The 21,354-nt window shown below is 35.0% G+C and overlaps 1 protein-coding gene across 6 annotated transcripts in view; it reads right to left on the reverse strand.

The window, feature by feature from the left end:
• Nucleotides 1–21,354, reverse strand: part of SATB1 (SATB homeobox 1) — a 103,540-nt gene that overhangs the window by 30,288 nt on the left and 51,898 nt on the right. For all 6 annotated transcript variants that reach the window (XM_009201771.2, XM_021933865.2, XM_003895156.5 and 3 more), the window contains exons 8-9: nucleotides 15,101–15,313; nucleotides 6,545–6,700 (exon numbers count right to left, since the gene is read on the reverse strand). In XM_009201771.2, the coding sequence (XP_009200035.1) occupies nucleotides 6,545–6,700; nucleotides 15,101–15,313 (369 nt within the window). The remainder of the gene's footprint in view (nucleotides 1–6,544; nucleotides 6,701–15,100; nucleotides 15,314–21,354) is intronic.

Genomic DNA, 21,354 nt, shown 5'->3' on the forward strand with positions numbered 1-21,354 from the left:
CCTGATAGAGTGAAACCTTGTTGATTTGCTGTTTCCCCTACTTTCAGTAGTGCCCACCCGAACCTGTCCTGAAGAACTCAACTGACAAAGCTGAATATAGAAGAGCTTCCAAAAAGAGAAAACGTTAGAGAATATTCTTAGTTTACACTTTTCAGCTTACACTAACATTTTAGGGCAAAAGGTGCTCTCATATTAAAGCAGGTTCTATGAATATATAGTTGGCATAGCCATGCTTCAGAACATATATGCTGGATTGCTGCAAAGGGACCACTCTTGCAATGACCTTCTTTGTGCTTCCTCACATGATGAACCTCCTTAAAGCTGGCTCAATATTCACAAATTAATTCTCTTCAAATCTGGTCTAAAAATTTTCTTATGACATCTTCTAAAGATGGAGAAATGAGGCTTAATGAGTTATGTCTATATTTGTAACAGTTAAGCTTATTAAGTGGGTCGAAGAGAAAATAAATTTGACTTTCAGTTAATTCTAAATTTATGGGAAAAAGGTGAAAATTTTAAATTATTTCAAAGAAGCAACACGATCTTCTGTTCATTTTTTAAAAAGTAGATAATACCAACAAGTATCTAGGGGATAAATCACCCCTTGATACGACTTTTTAGCCAAAAATATGATAGGTAAGCAACTGTTCTATTTAAGAAATCTGGACCTCGTTGATCAAATCCTAGATATTCTAAAACATACATACTTATTTTTAGAAGGCAGAAATCTGAAAAGAACGCATATTCAGATCCACAAACTCAATTAGCTCTTAAAAAATCATATACAATCACGTACCTTCAAACTATTAGATTATGTCAATATTTAAAGTCATTAATTTTAATAGTCCTGTTTGGCATTCAACTAGAAATACGAAAATACATCAACGTTTTAGAAAACGGAATCCAGTATGAATTCCCAACATTAAGATGTAAGAGATTTTTTAAATGGCTACTAATATAGAACACCTTAAATAGGAGACTGATGAATTCCATATCCTTCTTACTCAAGAATGGAGCACAGGGACCTCCAAAGATCTGTGTTAAACTTAACACCAGCAGACTGCTGAGATGCAGGGACCACACTCTGGACTGTCTTACGTGTCTTCTTGTTTTCCCCACAAATACTTCTCTTGCCTCCTCCTCTTCCAGGCAAGTAGGTCCAGGGCAACAGAAGCTGTATCTACCTCAGGGTGTCCACTACACATTTAGATGGAGAACATGCAAAGGGGCAGTTCTCTCCTTAGCAAGTGAATGAAGAAGGCTTCGTTTGCCCAAGAGAAGGGGCTCTTAGGCCACAATGTGAAGATCCCACAGACTGCTACAAAAGGATGTAGCACTGGGAATAACAGAAACCATGATTCTCACATCTGCAGGGCCTGCTGTATGCCTTAAATAGGAGGCCACACAGGTGAACTCCTGTCGCAGCAAAGTCTGTTACATGAACATTCCAAAAGAATGAATCAGCACAGAGTTAAAAACTGAAGTGTAATTTAATTCTAACAGAATAAAAGATGCCTTTACTAGCATGCCACCATACAGAATGCAATGTCAATGGTTCCATGATTTTATTCTTGGATTTTGTCACTATAGCTCTATTTTCAGCAACGAAAATTACATTTTTAGCCCTATTTCTAGCCCCAGTGATTTGTTATATATATATATATAGTTATTTATTTATTTTTTTTTTTGAGACAGAGTCTCGCTCTGTGCCCCAGGCTGGAGTGCAGTGGCGCAATCTCGGCTCACTGCAAGCTCCGCCTCCGGGGTTCACGCCATTCTCCTGCCTCAGCCTCCTGAGTAGCTGGGACTACAGGCGCCCGCCACCGCGCCCGGCTAATTTTTTGTATTTTTAATAGAGACGGGGTTTCACCGTGGTCTCGATCTCCTGACCTTGTGATCCGCCCGCCTCGGCCTCCCAAACTGCTGGGATTACAGGCGTGAGCCACCGCACCCGGCCTGTTATATATTTCTTACTTGCATTTAAGACATCCACTACTGTGTGAGAATTTCCAAACCAAAAGGTCAGAATGATGTTTTCTTCACCTATAAACCTAAGGAAAATGGAGGTATTCTTTTTCTCTCTTTCTTCCTTGTTTTCCCCTCTCTCTCATCCTAGGGGCCATGAATCTCAATGACAAACAAAAGCGACTGAAAAGTAGATGAAAGAAAAGGCTTTAAATTATTTGGTCTCTTCTACTAGCCATGTTATTTTTGCACAGTCAGAAATGCTTTTTTTTTTTTAGTATTAAAAACATACCTATTCATCAGCCAAAGCTGTAGCAGCCAGAAAGTACTACAACTCACAGACTGCAAAATATTGTATCAAAAGTATATTAGTCAAATAGAATTTTCATCGGCTAGTTGCTTTACCCAAAACAAATACATTGTTCAATAAAACACTAAAGCAAATTATTTTCTAAGCACAAGTGATGACGCAGTGTGGTTCTGTGAAAGCCCTTTACTGTCTTACTGCGCTATGTATCTGCAAGCTCCACCTATGCAAACATGAAAATCAATGTAACAATTCAGTGTACAAGGCAAGGCCTACGGTGCTGCTAATGTCCCCTTGCTGGACACACACCTTAAGTCTCAGAGCTCTCAAGGGGTTTGCTGTGGAATAAAATTAGATTCCAACATCTGCCACCATTAAGGAAAAAATTCCATTTCCATCTCCCATATGAAAACACTATAACCAATGAACAGTAACTGAACCTTGATACTGTGATGGTTATTACTCAAATCAACTATTTTTTTTAAAACAGTAAAATTAGCAAATTCTGCTCTCATAATTATTTGAATGTTATCAGACTAAATGTTTGATAAAATTCCAATATGATTCACTTGGAAAAACTGCTGCTTATTTGAATACCCAGAATATAAAGTGTATTCATTTGTAGCTATTCACATTATGTTTAAAGCATATCATCTTTTTAAAGTTTGCATTAGCCTGCTTTCCTAACCAAGCACAAAAAGTAGCCTACCTTCAGTTTTTACTTGCATATTTTATTCAGACATTTCTATTAGAGTTAAAAACAATTCCATATCTATTATTCATTGAAGAGAAGAGACAATACACGTGAAATGGCGGAATCCATATGAGTTGGTTTCTTTTACAGAAAATACTCTGTGCATTAGTCACTACAGAGCACGCTTTACCTTTTAAAATTGAAGGTATTTATGATACACAAATACATGATAAATAAATCTCTTATCCATGTGGAGGACTGAACCTCTTGCTTAGCACATTATGAAACATTACCATTTGGGTACAGTGCTATATAATTTAAAAGCTCTAGCATGTGCCTTCTATGTTAAAATAATCCTGGGCTAAAAAGTTAAAATTTCCCAATATTATAGCACCTATGACACAATCTGGATCAGAGCTGACCTCCTTTGACTCCTCCACCCTGTACACCCACCTCCATAAAGTATGATAGAGCCTGGATTCTGAAGGCTCTGTGTAAGAACCTTGTGTGGTAAGAACCTTGTGTTCCACGAACATGTCAATGAAGAAAGGAAAGCCCTCACTGTCTGCACTATCAATAAGACCACTGTCCCTAATCCCTCTTCCCCAGATCAGGGTAGTACTTCAGTGATGATGATGCTGCCTTGAACCCTAAAGACAGTCTAAAATAGGAGAAATGAAGAGAATTTGGAGTTGGCTGTACATTTATTGTTAAGAAACTCTCATGTGTGAAATTAAGAAAATAATAGCTCACAGGGTTACTAAATTAATGCAGATAATCTATAATGTATGATAGGGTCTAGCACAAAGAACATGATGATTAAGTCAACCCAGACAACCAGGGCAAGACACAGAGGCAGAGGTAGAGGGGCTGAGACAGAAGAGACTCTGGTTCTTCTGGCTTCACACACATTTTGTCTTGGGGAACTGCTGCAAGCCCTGGCACACATCTGAGGTCTAAATATCTATTTCAGAAGTGCAACATTTTGACCATTAAAAATGTCAGTCTGATTTGAAGTTGTTGTTGTTGTTGTTAGTTTTTCTGTTTCCTTCACAAAACATCATAGCATGAGAACAGAACCTAAGCAAACGGCCACTTTTCCTTATTAAATCGGGTTTGTTAGTGATATACACAGGTTTAGGACTAATTTTTTAAGCAATCATCAGTCTTTCAACATATTTTCATAAACAGGGTAGTGCTAACATTAAACTGAACAACTAAGACAAGACTACAAAAATGCTGTACTAGGACGTTGGAGTAAATCAGAAGTTGAGAATAACTCTCCAAGGGAATAAAGTTAATAGTCTGCTTGATTCCCATAGCCCACAATTGGCCCCTCTGATTTTCTCTCAAACAGTAATGAGTCATCAGCTAAAAGCTGTGGGGGTTTTGGGAAACACACCATCACAGAAGATGCTTGGAATTTGCTTATTTACAGTGCTGGCACAGAGGCCCATAAGGAGTTGTGTAGGACCGGGTACAAAGAGCAGGTTGTTTAAAACGGCTTAGAACATCACCTGCATGACATTATTAGCCAATTGCTGCTACTGTCCAAATAGCTCCAAAATCAGTACCCAGCCCAGGTTGGGGAGAACCTGGGGTATCATTTAAAAGGATGAAGTCAAAGATAGCAAAGGAACTATGAATCAAAAGGAATCAGAAAGGAAAATGACGGCAGGGGGTGGGGGTAGACTGAATTAAATGACAGGTGATAGACAACTAAATATGGTTATTAAGAAGTTATAATATTAATTTTGTTTTAAAGCTAACCTTTACTATAATGATACATGTCCAGTTTCTCCATTTTGGAGATTTAGGGAAAGTGGCTTTTGTAGAAATGCAATCTGATTATTACTGGTGATTGGACAGGTCAGAAAAAAAAATGTAGAATCAGAAAGAAAGGCAAGATAATGTATATTTAAATATGAGATCCTCATCATAATTAGGCTAAAGAGCCAAAACAAGAATGTGTGGGGTGAGCAAGTAGGTGGGGGGTAAAGTGAGACTAGGACATTTCTCTTTAACGCATAGTCTTGGCATGTAAATGAAGACATCGGAAGAAGCACACAGGTTTAAAGCGGCTCTAACATTCTATCATAATTAGAAACATTTCAAGAGCCCTGTAATTTCCAATCAAAATTACAGTAATTTCCGATATACAAGCCATGATTCATGACAGAATTTTACATTCCATGAGAGATTACGGTGGCCTGATGTATGACACGCTGAGTACAGCACTAACATAAACAATTCAGTTTAATGTTTAAACAGCACTTGATGTTTAGAATCTCACAATAAAAGAAACATATTATTGTAGAAATTATCACTTTGACAGTGATTGAAGGGTAGGCAGGCATGTGGCCTATAAAGCTATAATTTTTACAGTCCACAGCTTGAGTTTAATCATTTTTATATAACATTTCCAAGATATCCCTTAAGTATTTCATCAAGCCTATAACTTAAACAAGAACAACATTCTTCTAAAGCAAAACTCCTGTCAAGTAACACTACAAATGTCGATAGGGTAAAACTTTAGGAAAATCTGAAAAGATTATTATGTTACAAATATATCGTATTATAAATACTCCCACAATTGTGTATTTTATCAGAAGTTGACAACAGCCAGGCTTTTTTAGGATTCATTAATGATAATGAAAATACACTTGTGTAAAATTTCAAGTTGTTAAACTCTTACCTGGAGTCCCTATTTGCCTCTAAATCTCACCTTGACAGTGTTATCAAATCCTTTTTCAAAGGGGAAAAGAGTTTAGTGTTCTTCTGGTCCTTTAAAAAGTATTCTTGGCTTTGGAGAAGGGTTTATAGATAACTAAGTTTGTTCATGTAGATGATTCCACTTTTGATGAATATGAATTATTAATATATGACAATTATCCTGATAAAAGACTATACAATCTATCCTTTTTTATTTAGTTTGGTAGAAATTTACAACTTTTCCAATTCAAGTCTATTCAGCTGTAATTCAGAGTTGGACAACTTGTAATCAATCTGTGCGTCTTGTATATTCCACAGAAAAATTAAAATCATTAATATGCAAAGAGGTATGTTTGTGTGTATCAGTTTGTCTTAATAAGTGTATTTAATAGTTGCAGACAGCTGAGTTGAGAGGCAACTATTCTCACCACTAGTCCACCAATGTCACATTAGATGGCTGAATTGGAACAGAGCAAACTGTATAAAGTTTTGTAGCATTTTAGTAGGAAAAAACATCAAGATCATCTAAGCAATAATGAAATAATAGTAATTCAGGTTATTTATTCTATACAATAGACCAGACTAAGAAACTGACTATCCATTATGATATCCTTCTGAAAATACCTATTAACTGACTTGGGGATTTACCGTAAAATCCTTGGTCTGGGGAGTGGCTACTGGAAAAAAAAATACCAAGTGCCTATAACCTGAATTTGAATATTGTTTCATTTTAGAGCTCTGGAAATAATCCTAGACATAGAGGCCTCTCCGTGATGCAAGTTCATATTGAAAATAGACACTCCTTTTAATGAAAATTCCACGGGCAACACAGATAAACGTTCTCAATGCCTAACAGAGGCTCTTACCTGGCTTTTGGTTGCTGCAACCTTTGCAAACAGTGCTTGAGACACTTTAGCGCGCTTCATTTCCTGCTGAATCTCATCATAAATGGAAGCATTAATGTTCATGGTATTGTTCTCTGGTTTCCCATTCCTCTCAGTGGCAATAGTAGCTGTTTTCACCTACAAAACATTTTGAACATGGCTGTCATTTTTCATTGGCTAAATTGTTTTGAAGCTTCTCAGGCTCAGCATCCAAACTGGACACTGTTGCTCCTTTTATGATCAAGGTGATCAACAGTGCAGTCATTCAACATTAGTTATTGCCCTGAGATCAGATTGCTTAAGTTAAGGAAGTCACACTGTCACAGGTGATTGCATCTGTAATATGACAGCAACTGCCAGCTGACAACCAGGAATTATAATGCCATAAAGTAAGTTTTCTGGAAAACGAAATAGTTTCAAAGACTTGAAAACCCTAAACTAATTGTCTCCCAATTACCTTCCATTGCAATCCTAACAAAGGAAATTCACAATTAAAATCATAATGCACAGTGCTGTATCTTCACTGGGTGCCCGTTGCCTAATAGACAATTGCATCACTAATAGCTATTACATACTATGGCCTTTTTAATTTTAGACTATTTTTATGCATTTTCCTCTTATGTTTCATTTAAAAAATCTTCCATAACAAAGCCATTTGCAGAACTGCATATTTAAATCTTCTATCCATCCATGAAGCAGGTAGAGTGCCTTGCTTAATTATCATAAAGGCTGGTTGCATTTTACACGTGCATGTCCAAGCTGTTCTGTGTAATTATTTCATCTTTTCCAGGCACCCCTGTATATAACTATTTCCTTTTGACTTGTGAAACCACACAATAAGATAATGCTTCACAATATTTAATAAAATATTACTGTAAGCATCACAAAATATATAATCAGTGACTTTACTAATATATTCAAAAAGTACAATCTTGAGCGAAAAATCACTATCAATGCCTTTAGTAATAGTGATAAGCAGGTATCTGCAGTAAAATGCCACAAAATTTTAGAAGGTGAAATCAAATCTCAACTTCAAAATGTACTGACACTATTACTCATTTTTAAAACTCCAAATTTATTTTTTATTACACAGTAGTATGAACTAGCCTGGAAAATTTACATAAAAACCATGTAGCTGATTTTTTACTGGGAAACTGATGAAAATATAAATGAAAAATTACTACAGATACAAAACCATGGTTCTTCCAGCAAACTAATCCCTTAAGGACCTCATCTCTTTGGTTACCTAACAGAACCCAGGTTTCTATCCTCTAGAAACTTATCATTCTGGACAATTTCTCACATAAACCATGAAAATAGAAAATGAAGTACCCTGTAGAATAAACAAACGATTTTTTTTTTTTGGCATTAAATGATATAGCCTTTGAGTCAAGCTGCAGGACTTTGAGATTTATTTTACTCTGTTCCTAAAATATTCGGTGATTCAATTCTCCGTACTTAAAGCATAAATAGGAGACCTCTTTAAAATGTGCCTGCTGAATCCTAAGTTCTGGCCAATTAGCAAAATAATTCACCTCTTGCTTATCTTGAGAAAGTTGGTAGATGCTTCCACCACGATACCACCTTTCCAAGCATGGAAAAGATAATGCTGGGAAATAGTTGGCCCGCAGGCCTGAAGAGGACACAGCAGGTAAGGCAGGACGGGTGACCAAAGGTGGGGCCTCATCCGCTTCCTCTCTAGAGTTCCCCTTCTAGCTTTGCCACTCTAGTAAGCAAGGGCACTCATAGAGATATATTAATGACTGGAGGCCACTAGAACACATACAGGGCTTTGAAGCAATAATCTGCTAAACACCACTTTAAGAGCCAGAAGAGTTAACGCATTATCATAAATTGCCTACAAAGTTGCTTTGGTGAGATTGGAAACTTTGCTCTGGGGTGGTCTTGCTTTGAGGCAGAGGGATAGATTTGATCACCCCATGGGGTCCCTTTTAATACCTATTTTTCTCACTGCTTAAATGAAAGGGAAAAGAAAAGCCATTTCAATCATTTTGAAAATTGAATGTTATGGAAATGGGGGCACCAAGTCCAGTGCACTGAAGAAACATATCCTTGGTAGCAATCTGCTAAGCAACAGTTAAAAGAACAGACTTTGGAAAGTTGGTCTTTCGATCTGTTTTTACAATAATTTTCATTATTTTGTAAAAAGGATGTTTAAGAATTTATCTTTGAGGTGTGTTATAATCATTTGTTTCAACCCTGTGACTTTGTTTCTAAAAACTTCTTTGGTTAATTTTTTTTTTTTTTTTTTTTTTTTTTTTTACTATAAAGCAATTACAATCAAGCACCAATTCTAAATTATTTTAAAAAATCATTTCCTAGTAGCCAACACAATCAAAAGTGAAAAAGAAGTATATAAGAAATTTTTTTTTTTAAATGAATGTGAGGGTAAAATTTTAATGATTACAAAATTAGAAAGTATCTCTGTATTACTCACTTTAAAATATGTAGGAAAGCTCTTCTTTACCATCTAGTTGGCCCAGATAGGCATCTTATAATAGATAAGCTATTAGAATTCTAGAATCACATTTTTTTTCCTAAACACAAGCTATTGCTTAAGGGAAACTGACTTGGACAGCTTTTCAGAAATATGAAAGCTGAATTTTTCCCCAGGTAAAAATGGAAACAAAAATCTTTTATACCTCACTCTACTAAGTACTATTTTAGCTCAGTACAAAAAAAATCTTCTTTAATCCTGGTTTAGCTTTTAATATTATATCACACATTAAAATTCATAAAGTAGTTCATTCCAGGCAAAACAAACTACTGTTCAGCTCTTCTCCGCAAATAGCACAGGAGGTAAAATAAATGCAGTTGCTTTCAGAATAGCTTTTATCAAGGTAGGGTGTACTACTCCATTATTAAGGCGGCGCCGGGGAAGTAGTTAAGAATTGGAGCTTCTACTATTTACCCTCCCATGTGGGGATAGGGTGCAGCACTAGGGTCTGCTTTTTATTTCACTAAAATTGTGTGGCAGGACACAAATTTTTCATGAAAACTCTATTTTGCTTCTTCATGGATTGCTAAATGCATCAAATCATACTTTTAGATTACAGAAAATGAACTCTACTTTGGCCTTGATTGATGAACATCCTACTTTGATAGATGAGGAATTGCCTGCAAGCACACTGCTTTTACACAAACAAAATTAAAGTTATATGTAGTTTTTTTTGTTTGTTTTTTGTTTTTTTGTTTTTGAGACGGAGTCTCGCTCTGTCGCCCAGGCAGGAGTGCAGTGGCCGGATCTCGGCTCACTGCAAGCTCCACCTCCCGGGTTCACGCCATTCTCCTGCCTCAGCCTCCCGTGTAGCTGGGACTACAGGCGCCCGCCACCTCGCCCGGCTAGTTTTTTGTATTTTTTAGTAGAGACGGGGTTTCACCGTGTTAGCCAGGATGGTCTTGATCTCCTGACCTCGTGATCCGCCCATCTCGGCCTCCCAAAGTGCTGGGATTACAGGCTTGAGCCACCGCGCCCGGCCTATATGTAGTTTTAATAATGGTGATAATAAACACTGACATTTATTAGTTGTTTATTATGTGCTGGACGTTGTATTAATGTATGTTAACTTCTTAACTTGCCTAGCAGCCTGGAGGAGGTATTATGATTGTCCCATCTTAAAATTGAGAAAACTCCGTTAAATCAAACATGTTAAACAATTTGTTGGTAGGGCGATGCTGAGATCTAAACTTAACTAGAAACCACAAAGTTATTTAGAGTTCATGACATTACATGCACCTTCTTTACTTGAAAAAATTCTTAATTTTTAGAGCAGGCTGGACTTGCTTTTTGGTAGTCCTTTGATAAATCTAGCTCATTAATGTCTAATTTTTTAATAGCTATTGATTTTAATATTAAAATCCAATCTGAATTTATTTTCAGGGTATAAAAATTATGTTTTCTTATTAATGAAAATAAGAAATATCCTATTTTATGGATGCTTATTAGTGATGGAAAATATTTCCCACTCTCGAACTTTATTAACACTGTCTTTAGCACCATGATTTAACACTTGTAGATATTTGTTTCTTTCCAGGAACAGTATTATTTTCCAAATCGAGACTTTAAAAGTCTCCCAGCTTTTAAAAGATGACAATTAATGGAATGCATTTTCTAACTACATAAGCAGTATCTTAAAATGATCTTCAAGGGATTCATAAGAAATAAAACTTTTACCAAGTGTTAAGTTCCTGCCTGTAACTGAACCTGAGATCAAGATGAACCTATGTTTCATTATATCATAGAGGGATTTCTTGTAAAGAGAACAGTGCAACTACCAGATTAATTATATACTCTTTATATTAACTTCATAAATTGTCTAAAGCATTGTTATAAAATAGCACACCTTTAGTAGAAACTAAAGAATTACATAAAGAGATGTAAAAAATGAAGAAAAGAAGACTTGTGTAATTCATGTAAAAGCTGTAACTCGATAATTATAGGCTTTCAAACAGCCTTCATGGAAACAAACTGCTAAATTAATTTAACTCCAAAAGTCACACAGAGTAAAATGTACAAACAAAATAAAAAAAAATACTCCTACGGTAGAAATCATCACTTAAAATTCTGTAAAATATATAATTCTCAGATAATAATGATGAATTATCATTGTTGATAAAATTCCTATAATAAACTCAGGAAAATTTGCAAAGCTTATAGTGAAAAGAAACCTTAAGACCAAGGAACATGGGAGGACTGGGTTCTCCCAGATATTTTCATAAGACCAAAATTTAAAACAGGCCGTTTTCCCCACAATCCTAGAAATGCCATTGCCTCGTCTTCCCAAGTAGATAATTTGTGAAACAAGTTATTTTATTAGGACAATGCTTTCGCACATGCTCCTCTTCCTATTCTAACAATAAAACCTCCCATCCTCTATGACAAACAAAAAGATCTCCAAGTTTCACTTTTCCCTTTCTAAAATAAGTTTGCTTGTATTCTGAGGACGTGGCTTGAAGTAGAGGAAGGAGCAAGAGACTTAGCAGAGGATTTGAAAACTGACTAAACCTTAAACTTGGTTTTCTCATTTTTCTTCTAGCAAAAGGTTGGTATGAAGATTCAATGAACTGATGTATTCAGTTGCTTTCAGAATGGCTTTTATCAAGTTAGGGTGTGAATCATTATCAGGTGCAAGATATTCTTATTTGTTGAATTAGAGCATGTAAGTTGCAAAAATATGCTTGCAGAAACCAGGTCTGGCCCAGAGCCTATAGCCCAGGCAGAGGATGAAGCACAGGGCATAACTGCCCCTCCTGGAGCACAAGGGATACCTCTGCAGGGAGGCATCTCACCTGGACCAGGCCACCAAGGAGCTTGGTGTTTCCTGAGGCTAGATGTCCCCAGGTGGGGCCTGACTAGCCAGGGAAGTCCTTTCTTGAAGATGACTTAGAATTCAAGTCCCTCAATTGTTTAGGTCCTTCTTATGGTATGCCCCAAGGGCACTCCAAAATCATCTTCTGTATGTTTTACACTCTGTAAGGAGCTGGAAGAGAATCCAGTTTCTCAGGCCTTAATGGGGGCTGGGTCTTCTGTGAACCACTGAGGGCCTCTGCTTTTAACATGTGGTTCTTTAGAAAGAAATCAGGTTTCAGGTGCAACCCAAACCCAAGATTTGTCTCAAAATATGTTTCAAATCTCTTCATTTTGGGGGAAATGAAATGTATACTGATTTCACATGGACTCCTCTTTGGCAAAATGTAAAATTTAAAAAGACAAAATTTTGCTGTCTATCTGTGGTTTTCTCCATTTTATCCTTTATTTTAAATCATTTTAAATATGCATACTGGTTCCAGTTTAGGCATTATTTCATTATGTCAACTGCTGCTACAAGACAGTACTAATTCAAGTGCTCTATAACGTGTTTTTCCAAATCTAAAGTACTAATTTTGCATTGATAATACCTTTAATACCTTAAGAATTTTTTAAAATTTAATTCCCTGAATCATGGTTAAACAGAAGAATGTGAACAAACTGGTAGTGATCTCCATTATAATAATATTAATAATTTAAAGATTTATATTGTAGCAACAAAATAAAATTACACACACCCATACACATGTCAGTTAATCATTTTGGAGTTTGGTTATAGATAGTAATACTGCATTAATAGAAATGTTTTATTTTAAAGAGTTTCACTAAGCATCTACAGTAATGCATATACTGTATATTTTCATCACTGGCTGAATACCCTAACTATGGGCTTGGTCTCAACTCCTCTTTAGAACAAACAAATACAGCTAAGGGTGGCTCAACCAGTTAACCAATAATTCAGGCAAAAATAAATTAAACATATATTCTATCCCAACTTATCAGCAGATAAAGCCTTTAAACATACATATGGGAAAGTTATCCCATAGTAATTTAACAGCATATGAAAAGAAATATCACTTAATAAGAAATTGGTATAACTTTAGCTCAAGAAAAAACTTGAGTAAGGATACCAAAATCACATTTAGAAAGTAAGTAAAATCATAGAGTCCTAGAAAAATGAGGAAACAAAAGCTGTATTAAGGAACCACAAAATCAAGTATCTGGCTAGATTTTTTTTTTTTTTAAAGCAGTTCAATATTGAAGTTCATATTGGTCTTAAGTAAGCCATTCTTTTATTAGTATTGCAGATTAAGTAACAAGTAAAGTAATTCTCTGCTCAGAGTCCTGCCAGTGATGACTTTAGGAGCAAAGTTAACTAATAGAAGTGTGTGTATTAACACTAAACACTACAGAAAAAGTACCAAACCAAATTATTTCATTTCGTACATTTTTTCTCTTTAATCATTCCTAGAAGTCACAGTTTATCTTTTCTCTTTAACCATTCTTAGAAGTTATATTTTTTATATGTAACGAGTTCCTCATTCTTTATCTTAGGAAATATTTTATAGAAGCATTTAGAGATCAAATTCAATAACTTTGTGTGCATGGGCAGGTGTGTACATATGTATATAGATGCCATGCTTTTCTCCTAAAGAAGCATGGCTTTTTTATTCACAATTATAGCAATGATTTCCTTATAGTCTGTTCCTATAGACATCAAGACGATTGATTTTCATTAAATAAAACAGCGAAAATGGATTTTGTGACATTTCTAAAAAAAATTGTTTCAGAACCTTATGATAAGCAGTTTATTATTTAGCCACTCAACAAGTGGCTAAATATTTATTTCTTACTTATGGAGTATCTGTAGTACTTTCAGTCTTTAGTGCTGAATGAGCTTTTTCTAGATTTCTATACATGAAAATGTATGACTACTTTCTACTATTGATGAGAATAAAGTAACATCAAGATACAATTTCACTATGACATTGTCATACGAATATTTTGACTTATTCTTCCATGTTCAATTTTTATCCAATTTTAGCTGACCTTATTTTTAAGAGCTGTAAATGTCACAAGTTAAACATGTAAGAAAATACATTTGCAGCCAGGCACGGTGGCTCACGCCTGTAATCCCAGCACTTTGGGAGGCCGAGGCAGGTGGATCATGAGGTCAGGAGATTGAGACCATCCTGGCTAACATAGTGAAACCCTGTCTCTACTAAAAATACAAAAAAATTAGCTGGGTGTGGTGGTAGGTGCCTGCGGTCTCAGCTACTTGGGAGGCTGAGGCAGGAGAATGGCGTGAACCCGGGAGGCAGAGCTTGCAGTGAGTGAAGATCACGTCACTGCACTCCAGCCTGGATAACAGAGTGAGACCCCGTCTCAAAAAAAAGAAAAGAAAAGAAAAAAAAAAATTGCTTGTGATTTTTGAGTCTAATACACTAACTAGCAAATTTTTATCTAAGGATTTGTAATGCAAATTGATTTACTGAATTATAACAGTTATGAGGTTACTTTTTAAACTTAGTTTAAAAAACAATACAGATTCACATACCCAAAGTTACCTGGAAGGCAACTTTCTTTCCTAAAACTCCAGAAATTTAAAGAAAGAGAAAACATGCCCATATTTTGGAATATGGATAGAATTCCTTATCAGCCCCATTTAAAGCTGCCTTCAAGGATTTTATTAAACTTAATTATGAAAGATTACAAATGAGATGGTGTGTAATTGGTACCAGCTGCAGTTCGTATTGGAAAGTATAAATACAAATGAAATTATTTATTTTTATTTACTATTCAAATGGCGATTCTAAAACTAGTTGGGAAAAAACTGACTTTGTTCTTTTTCTATTGAGTTTAAAATACTTCTTTACTTAATAACAACAGTAGAGACAAATATCCCATTTAAAGACTACTTTCACCCCCAAATAACCCCAACAATGAAGGAACACAAAGCAATTTTCTTCCTTCTATCTAATTAGCAGCTTATTGTTTTTATATGAGAATTAATGATTTGGGACCAAATTCTCCTCAAGCAACTATAGGAACTTAAAAACATCTAAATCAATCAATCTATCTATCTATCTATCTATCTATCTATCTATCTATCTATCTATCTATCTATCGAATTTCTTATTGAGATTCTTCCTCAAGCATTAAAAAAAAGTGCCAAACAAAGAAGGGCAAGGAGGCAAAGGAGACTGCACCTGGGGAGGGCGGCTGGGTGGTGTGCTTATCAGGGGGGCGGGACCCATGGCTGAGGCAGCATTCAAGCTCCTTTCCCTTTCGTCCTGGTATATTCGGTCTCTTTCAGCTTCCGGTAACTGCAAGAAATTCTGCATAGCCCGAAGGTTTACCAGCAAAGACTGGGATGCAGTCTTGGGGTCCTCTTCCTTTCGGAGGATTTCTGAAAGCAAGCCCTGCAAGAAATGAAAGGCACAGGGTGAGCCTGCTCCCGTGCTCTGCTTGGCCAGCAGTGATCCTTCCCTTTTCTTCTCCACTCTGTTTAGAAAATGAACAGTCAGAGGCATTAATTCTGCATAGGAATATATTAGTTACAATTGAAGTGGTAGAGAAGAGAGCCTCAATTGTATTCTTAATTTTATTAAGCATCTGCTTTACATATAACATAAACTGAAACTGCCTAATTGGTCTCCTGCCTTTGAGTAGCTTAACTTGCCATGAAATCTTTCACAGAGAGACGATCCAGGGAAGTTAAGAATAAATGAAATCCTCATAATGCAACAGCATTGAACTGTATAGTTCTCAAGCTGCCTAGACAAAGGCAGTGTAATGCCCACAGCCCAATATGTAAAGATACACAGCCATTCCTAGAGAAGTAGATCTTTCAAAGAAAATACCAGAAAATGAATTTTAACATATTAGAACAAAGGTTATTACTAAAGCATCACCTAAGGTTTATACTGTATTTTCACAGGCAATGTTTAAAATTATTCCTTAAACTCCAACTTATCAAAGTACATGACACTAGATGACCCTTTCAATTTACCATTTACAGAGAACCTCACTGACTATCACAAATGATTCTAAATACTATCCTGCTGTATTATACCACTGGGTAACAGGTTTATATTTTGAACTTTAAAAACCAGAGATAAGAACTGAAATATATTAACCACTTTTCAACATTGTGAAAATCCATCATAGCATGCCAAGGAAGAGAGTATCAAATTCTGTAATTATCAAATTTCTTGGGGAATAAAAATTGTTATTAGTGATAGAAGAAATTTATAAACCATTAGAAAACTCTTAAGGTGTCTTTACGCCCTAAATAACAGAACATCAATTTTCAACTAATTTTTTTAACTTTTGGAAGAACTCTTCCAAAAATGGGTGGTTCTCCCCATTGCGTTTATGGGACAATATGAAACAAAAGTATTGGAAAAATTTTTTGTTCATTTCATAAGGGCTAAGCAGCCCTTCTTTCTTTAACTTGTACATGAAATAATGCTTGGAATAGTAAGACATATTTGGTTTCTTCACTTAGCAGAATATCAGCTTCAGAATAAAATTCTGTCAAGGTTTCTATAGAAGTTGCAAATCTGCTTTCCAAGATTATGCAGAAACGGTTAAAGGTATATTGGGGAAAGAAGGTAACGTGTCATGTCAAAACAATGAAACCCCAAGGTTAAAACATTTGTTTTTTTCATGGTTTATTAGAAGTACAAACCTGGTTTTGTTCCCAGATTTAGAGATAATGTACCATACTGCCTAAATGTAACAGTTGGGTGCAGACAATACAAAAGTACTGATACTTCTTAAAATGATTTATAAGCTGGTATTTAAGAAGAACTTTAAATAGGTGCAGAGTGCTTCAGAGTCCACTTTAAAGTTGTCTCTCACTTAGTCTCTTACAGCTAAAGCCTGGAAACTGGACCTGAACTTTCGGTTTTACCCTAAGAAATGTGACTGAAGAATGAAGGGCACATGTCCTTTTACTTGGGATACTAATGAGTAATGCTGTAACTGTGTCTACACAAGAGCAAAACATCTAGTCAATTTAACTAAAATTCAGTCAAATAGGCAGTCAATCATCCAGCTATTTAATTTGCACAAGGCCAACTAATTAGTTTGACTATATTTCTGTTGTCTCTTATGGAAAGTAAAACATTCAGGTCTCAAAAAAAAAAAGTTTGAAAATAGGTGTAATGAAATAACCTTTGCTCTTTACTCCTCTCCACCAAATGTTATGTCTTAACAAATGTACTTGACAAAGCAATATATTCTCAACTACACAGATATGGATACATGCAAACATCAGTATAAACACAATATGCTACAAATTCCTTGAGCATAATAATCTAATATTCACTTTCATCATCCCAGCACAATGCCTCTCATGTAAACGTTTGATAAATATCTACTAAATGGACTGATCATGTGTATAAAGACCACAATGGAGAAAACAATCACAAATAGGTGATAGAAACTTAAGAATAAGATGTGTTACCTATAAGTAAATTCTAGTGGTAGTTATTGGCACTCATGTTGGGCCTACAGTGAAAAGTTCTGTGGCACTTTGTGGGATGTTTTTCCCACAAACATAAAATTGTGTAATAATTTTAAAAATTAGGGCAAAAGGATAGTTATAAATATTTAGGATGTTATTTGGGAAGCTTGAAATTAGATACATAAATATCCCAAAAAACAAGTACTATATCACGTATTTCTATCAAAAATATTTCCTGAGGCAGCAGAAATCTATAGTGAGAAAGTCAAATACAGGAAAACATACAAAATAATATTCTTTCTCAAGTCTTGCTAACATAAGGCAAGACTGGAAGATGGTATGTCACCTGGGAGAAAATTTTAAAAGATCTCTATCTATATTTTGATGTTGGTGTGACTTCCTATTTGAGCATACACGTGTTTTTAGGGGCAAAACATTTTACTTCCACTTAATTATTCTACTGGAACAAAGTTTTTTGTTTGTCTGAAATATGATGATGGTGTAAAGTGATGTTTCAAGCCCTGAAACACTCAAGGAGCTTTAAAGCAGCCAGTGTAGACAGTCTCAGGTGTTTCAGAAACCTTCGGGGTTTTTTTGGTTTTTTTTTTTTTTTTTTTTTTTGGCCCAGAGCTTTCAATGAGGGGAGTGCCCCCTGGTGGAAATGCTTGAAAATATTGTCAGAAAACATTTTGATTAGTGATAATTACTTAAAAAAAAAGTCACTTTAGAATAATTTTGGATGCAAAATGACTGTTATCAGATCCCAGATATGGGAATGCATGCTTTGGTCCTGTTCTGGTGGTTGTTACTTGAATAGCTGCATTCATATTTATATGCTGAACCAGTTCCCACTTCCTATAATTGAAGATATAGTATAGACTTGCCAAGGTCATTTGTATTAATGCCCCACATAGTGGACGGTAAGAGCAACCTTTTACCAAAAATTTTTCATGCTAAAAAACAGTATGCCAAGGCCATCATGTACCTTACTTATTATGTCACAGAATATGCTGAAACATCAGAACTAAAATATGTCATCAGTATCAAGAATCATTGGTGCTCAATAAATTTGTTGAAGTAAATTAAACAAAATCATTAGTCATTCTTATGTCTGAAAAGAACCTGAGAACTTGTATGTTATGTAGGACGTTACCAGTACCTCATAAATATTAATTTTATTGAAAATCAGAAGCTGCCTTTCATTGGGACTTCACATCTTACCAATAATTAGATGTGAGCTGTATCTATGAAAACATAAAATTATTTTGCATTGTCATTACATAGTGGTTAAGTCAGAGTTCTAATTTTTTCAACTAAAGAATGAATTTACTGCTGAATTCCTAAATCTGTTTTTACATTCCAAAAACAGTTTACAAGTTATTACAAGTAAAATTCATTAGTAGTTGTAAAATAAAGAAAAAACCTCCAATAAATATTATCAGTATTTCCAAAAGCTAATTATGAATTCTTTAAAACAGCAGATAAGCGAAAGAGACTGCCAATCTGAACAAAAGGCCTGTCTGGCCTCCCGTTTGTCTCCTCTTTGAACATAATCACTGATTCAAATAGATTTTATCAGCTTCATGGAACTTCAAAGCCCTCAGAAAGAAAATATGATTTGATGAAACCTCCCTCCTAAAAAGAAAATACATAGAATATTCTTCAAGGCTACCTGCCTCTATTGTTTGGTGAATTTTTAATCACATGTCCAGGTAAAAGACTATTTTCAAACTCCACCTACTACCATGGACTCATGCCAAGTAAGTTTTAGTAGATACATTTATCTCTGTCGTTTGGCAGACCAGAGGACTGTCATATTTGGGTAATAGCACCTTTTTACCTTTTATTCAATAGTGATATGGATAGTGGACTTTTCTTAAATTACACTGTGAAGAATTATAGAAACACAGTAGCAATTTCTGTTATACTAAAGCAGGCAAATTTCTCTCCACCACATAATTTACAGAACTCAAATTTAATAAAACATTACATGATGGTCCATTACTGTTATCAGTTTTGAATAATCCATCTTCATTCTTTATTTTACTGGAAAATAAAGTGTGCCAAAGACAAGAGGAGGGGGAAGAAAAAGGGAGAAAAAGCCACAGAGTGGGATCAGAGTTAAACTCTGGATTTTATTCTTTTAAAAAATCAAAGGATATTAAAGAAGGTATTCGCATGTGTCAGAACCATTAAATAGCAATAAGATAGAGAAGTGAATTGAAAAGTATAAATCTAGATGCTTTGGCAATTACTTTTAGCCATAGGTTTCCATTAAAAAGACATCAAAATAGACATAACTGAATGAATGACATATGCAAAAAGCTGGTATCTTCAACAGCAATTAAAGAACATATGCCCATCAATTCAGAAGGGGAAAAATTCCTTAAAACAAGTAGTTATATAAGTTTACCATAAATTTTCAGAAAAGGTAGGCTTAAAAAAATAGCCATGTGTGAAAGTCTTGAGAGGGTAATGTGTTAATATAGGGAACCCTATTAAGATGATGAGAAAATTCTCAAGAGTTAAAACATAAGACCCAGGATTTTAAAGTTATACAGAGCTGTCAATGACTAAAATAATCCTCAATTCATAAAAGTGTTATCTATCATATTAAGGTCTTAATGTTGTTTTTAAGGGACAGTGTTTTTATCTGACCCTATCATATAACTTTGTATTTGTATGTACATATTTTACATTAATTTTTTAAAAGTCAGAGTTGGAATTGCACATTGTACTAGGTGCACACAAATGTGTGATGTGCGATTTAACTCTGCAGAGCTCCTTGTCTATACATATGCATTAGCGTGTGTATTTTCGTACTCCACACTCACACCATACCCTCACTCTGCACCTGCTTTTACTGAAATGCATACACTTTGAAATAAACACACTACATCCAGTCGTACGAATGCATAATCATTAAAAAATAAACGCAGCTGTGTATGTATGTGTGGTTTTTAAGAATGACCAATGAAAATACATTCATGCCTGCATGTGCAAAAGCTAGTTCTCAAGGAATTAATATTGAAATATATATAAAAATTTCCTCTTAAGTCAAACACCTTCAATATGGCCCTATATTTACTTTGACTGAAGTGTATCAATTATCAATATAAAGCTTTAAAACCTCCTTCATAATCCAGGGCACTAAATATTTTTTTGGTAATGACTTCTTTTTCTAAATTGGCTATTATTAATAAGGAGGTATCTGTAATCAAGCTATACAAGGTTTTCATTCTCCTCTCACTCTCAGAAAAATAAAGTCACTGTTTTTATTAACCACAGAGATGATTACCTTTTCAAAGAGATTAACATGGTATAAAAGAGAAAATTTTGTCTTTCTTCCAGTAACAAATCCTGTAGATATTGTAGAATTTGTCCTTTTAAGGACCAAAGGCAGAAGAAATGGCCAACTCCTCATAGTAATGGCTATAACATCATAAACCCAAGAAAAGAAAAGCTGTAATGATGGGTGGCAACTTTATCCTCACTTCTCTGAGTTCTACTATCTTAGCATTCTTCACTATATAAAGGACACTTAGTGCTTTAAGAAATAACTATTTGCTCAATTTTTAAGACACCAGTAACTATATATATAAACATATATCCATATATATACACACACATATACACACACACATACATATACACACACACACATATATAATTTGTGTCTATGTCACGATGTCTTTGTGGGTTTTTAACTCAATTCAAAAAAGCATTATTGAACTGTTATGTAGAGACCTACTTTTTTTGGCCTAGTATGGAGAATTATTAGTACTTACAATATTTACTAAAATAAAGAATGCTACCAGAAACAGGAATACTTAGAGGGTTGACTTTTCATTCATTTTCAATAATTATCCCCCAACTGAATATAGGTGTCATACTAATTTTACCAGCTAATAATGAACACAGTTTCTTAAGTTATAAAGATATGGAACTAGGTAAAACCACACAACTTTAACCTGAGACATAGCCTTGTGC

This window comes from Papio anubis, chromosome 2 (assembly GCF_008728515.1).
Source record: "Papio anubis isolate 15944 chromosome 2, Panubis1.0, whole genome shotgun sequence".
Lineage (NCBI taxonomy): Eukaryota > Metazoa > Chordata > Mammalia > Primates > Cercopithecidae > Papio > Papio anubis.